We start from the raw sequence: 3,031 nt of genomic DNA, 5'->3' as shown, positions 1-3,031 counted from the left end.
GTGTGCACATGGCATGAAGTGGAGACACAGATAATTGAGCTGGGAGACAGCCCTACTAAGGAGCCAGTTCTGGTATCCCTGCCTGCCCCTGCCCCTCGGTGTGCTCAGGGGGAAGAAAGAGGGCTTTTGTTTCCTTCATTGCAGAGCTAATCTCCTTCTGACACCCAGGGAGGTGGAAGGGGTCTAATACCACAGTTCCTTGGAAGGATTCTTCTCCATTTGTCTCCTGGAGACAGATGGACAGGGTTGCTCTGGTGTGACTGACAGCCCAGGCAGTAGGTGACCAGCTGCCATAGGTTGGATTTATTGCCCCACCACCCTTCTGAGGGCTCTGGGCAAACTCTTCTGAAGATTTCAGGAGAGATGAGGGAGCTTGGAGCGTGCAGCTGCTGGATGGGGACTCAAACAGGGGGTTTAGCCTCAGCTGTCAGGTTCTCCACACCCAGAGTGGAAGCAGGAAGAACCATCATGGTGAGCTCCTCAGGGCAGAGTGGTCTCTGAGGGACTCTGGTCAAAGGCCTTTGGTGAGTGCATGTTTAGAGTCCAAAAAAAAGCCCTGTGCCCCTTTCTGATGCTTATGGTTGGCTGGGTTAGAAAATGGGGGGTTTTTTTAGAAAGTGAAACACTCCTTCTGGTTTCTAGATTTCCTACAGCTCTGTCTCTGCCTTTACTGGCCACAAATCTGCTGGTATCACCTTATGCTAAGGAAGCATCTGTGCCAGTCGTGTTCCTGACAGGATCCTTCATCCCCCCAGCAGGAGTTTTTCCCTTGTTTCCCTCCCCTTTTCTGCTGTGCAGACTGGGATCTCCACGTGTGCTCCCTCACAGTGCCCACCAAGCCTCTGTCTCTGTTGTGTTCACAAAGTGCTTTGGATTCTAATTCCCTTTTTTTTTTCCCTTTTTTTTTTGGTACTATACTTAGCTCTCCACCCTTCAATTCAATTGCTGGTAAAGCCAGAAGGCATCTAAGCTTTCCCTAAGCACTTTGGTGTCATCTCTACTCAAGCCCAGGTCCTGAGAGACACTCAGGAGCTCTGCAGCAGCCTCTGCCTGGTCTCTGTCATGATATATCACCTCTTCTGCTCATCTCAGAGACCTGGGCCCATCAGGCACCTCAGGCTCCACATAACAGTGCAGCCAAACACGAGGCTGCTCATTTTGGGGGCAACCTGGGTGATAGTTCTTCTTCCAATGTAAGACAGAGGCTCAGCCTAGGAGCTCAGAGGCTTTTCTGCATTAGGACTCTTGCCCTTCTCTTGAAGCTGGTCCCCTTGGTAGGGTAGAGCAGCTGTTGGTTTCACCTGGCCAGGGTTGGTTTGTAGAAGAGCTCTTTTGGGGGAGCTGTGGGAGGGGGACTCATCCTGCACAGCACCCCTTCCTGCTGCCCTTGCTCAGGAGGGTGGTGTTGGTTGGCACACTCAGGCTCTCACAAAGGCCCAAGAATGTTGCTTTGTCCAGGGTGCCAGAACCATCCTTGTCACACTGAAGAAAAGCCTCCTGAATGTTCTTCTTGTCCAGGTGCTGGTGGAGCTTCAGCTCCTCCTGAGCCTGCATAATGAATTCATCCAGTTCCTGCTTGCTGGCCCCAAGTGTGGGGATGGCTCTGGAGAAGAAAGGAAAAATGGGGCTTGGTGGAAAAGCTGCTTCTGGCAGCCTTGCTGTGCCACTTGTGTGCTGGCTGCCCACCACAGCTGCCCAGGCTCTGCTTCTGGCAGCTTTCTGGCCTTGGTTTTTATGGCAGGCTCATCTCAGCTTGGACGTGGAGATGAAGCTCAGTCTTGATCTTGGAGCACCAGGTAAACTCCCTCCCCTTTGCAAGGCATTTCCCCCATTCACCTTTTGTCTCCAAGTGCTCTGGGGCAAGGAGGATTTTCTCGTGTGCTCCATCCAGCCCCAGCAGCTGTCTGAAACTCTGGTTTCAACCACAGCCCCTGAACTATCATGACACTGATAGTTTTAGACAGAGTGTTTTAATAGCCTTGTTACTAGGTCACCCAGAATGGGTCCAGACAGCTAAAAAAAGAGGATGTGGTCTGGGCTCTGATGGGCTGAGAGGCACAGCCAGAGCAAATGCAAAGACCAGACTCCACCGAGGCTCTGCTGAGCCTGCAGCTGCCTGGTGGCCCATGCAGGTCCTGTTAGCAGCATCTGCCCCAGGTCACTGCTCTTCTGGGAAAAGGTGACTGTGTCCTTTGAGCTGAAAGCATCTCTGCTGCTGAGCCAGAGCTGTCCCACGAGGTTTTGGGGGAGCAGCAGCCACGATGTGATAGCTACACACTTGACCCCCTCTGTGTGTGTGCAGACAGGGGCTCCTGGAGGTGAATAACCACCCGAGCAGCCCCCAGGCAGCAGGTGGGAGCCCCCAGAAGCTGCTGGAAATGCCCTTAGCTGTCAACCCCGGGTCTTTTTTCAGCTCCACAATGCCACCCTTTGAAGCCTTACCTGTTGGCAGCCTCCTTTGCCACCTGGCGGGAGTGAAAATGATCCCTCAGGGACTGCAGCACTGCCGTGGGGAATCTCTCTGCATTGCTCTCCATGTAATTAAGCACATATTCATCAGCGTCCGTGATAACGAACCTGCGGCCGAACACTGGGGGAGTTAAAGGACCCAAAACATGAGCTGAACTCATTCTGTGGAGGTCGTAGCTCTTCTAACAATGTGAAAGGTGCAAACGTTGACAGTAACAGAGTTAGACCAGTGTGCCCCAGCTGGTGATGTGCTGAGAGCCAGCAGGAAGAGTTCTCTCATGGAATCACAGCATTGTTTTGGTTGGAAGAGATGTCAGGATCATCAGGTCCAACAATTAACCCAGCACAGTCAACTCCATCACTAAACAAGTCATACCAGGAGCAGCTGAGGGAGCTGGGGGTGCTAAGCCTGGAGCAAAGGAGGCTCAGGGGAGACCTTCTGGCTCTGCACAGCTCCTGACAGGAGCCTGGAGCTGAGTGGGGGTTGATGTCTTCTCTCAAGGAACAAGTGATAGCACAAGAGGAAATGGCCTCAAGTTGCACCAGGGGAGGCTTAGGCTAG

At 52.8% G+C, this 3,031-nt stretch overlaps 1 protein-coding gene across 1 annotated transcript in view; it reads right to left on the bottom strand.

Annotated features, from left to right (window-relative positions):
- Positions 1-1,356: 1,356 nt before the first annotated feature.
- Positions 1,357-3,031, bottom strand: part of EFHC1 (EF-hand domain (C-terminal) containing 1) — a gene marked incomplete at its 5' end in the record, with an annotated part of 10,031 nt that continues 8,356 nt past the window's right edge. The window contains 2 exons of the mRNA XM_008934995.1: positions 1,357-1,603; positions 2,443-2,590. Coding sequence (XP_008933243.1) covers positions 1,357-1,603; positions 2,443-2,590 — 395 coding nt within the window. The remainder of the gene's footprint in view (positions 1,604-2,442; positions 2,591-3,031) is intronic.

This window comes from Merops nubicus, unplaced genomic scaffold (genome assembly GCF_000691845.1).
Source record: "Merops nubicus isolate BGI_N331 unplaced genomic scaffold, ASM69184v1 scaffold21332, whole genome shotgun sequence".
NCBI lineage: Eukaryota > Metazoa > Chordata > Aves > Coraciiformes > Meropidae > Merops > Merops nubicus.
This window is presented reverse-complemented; position numbering and strand designations above follow the sequence as displayed.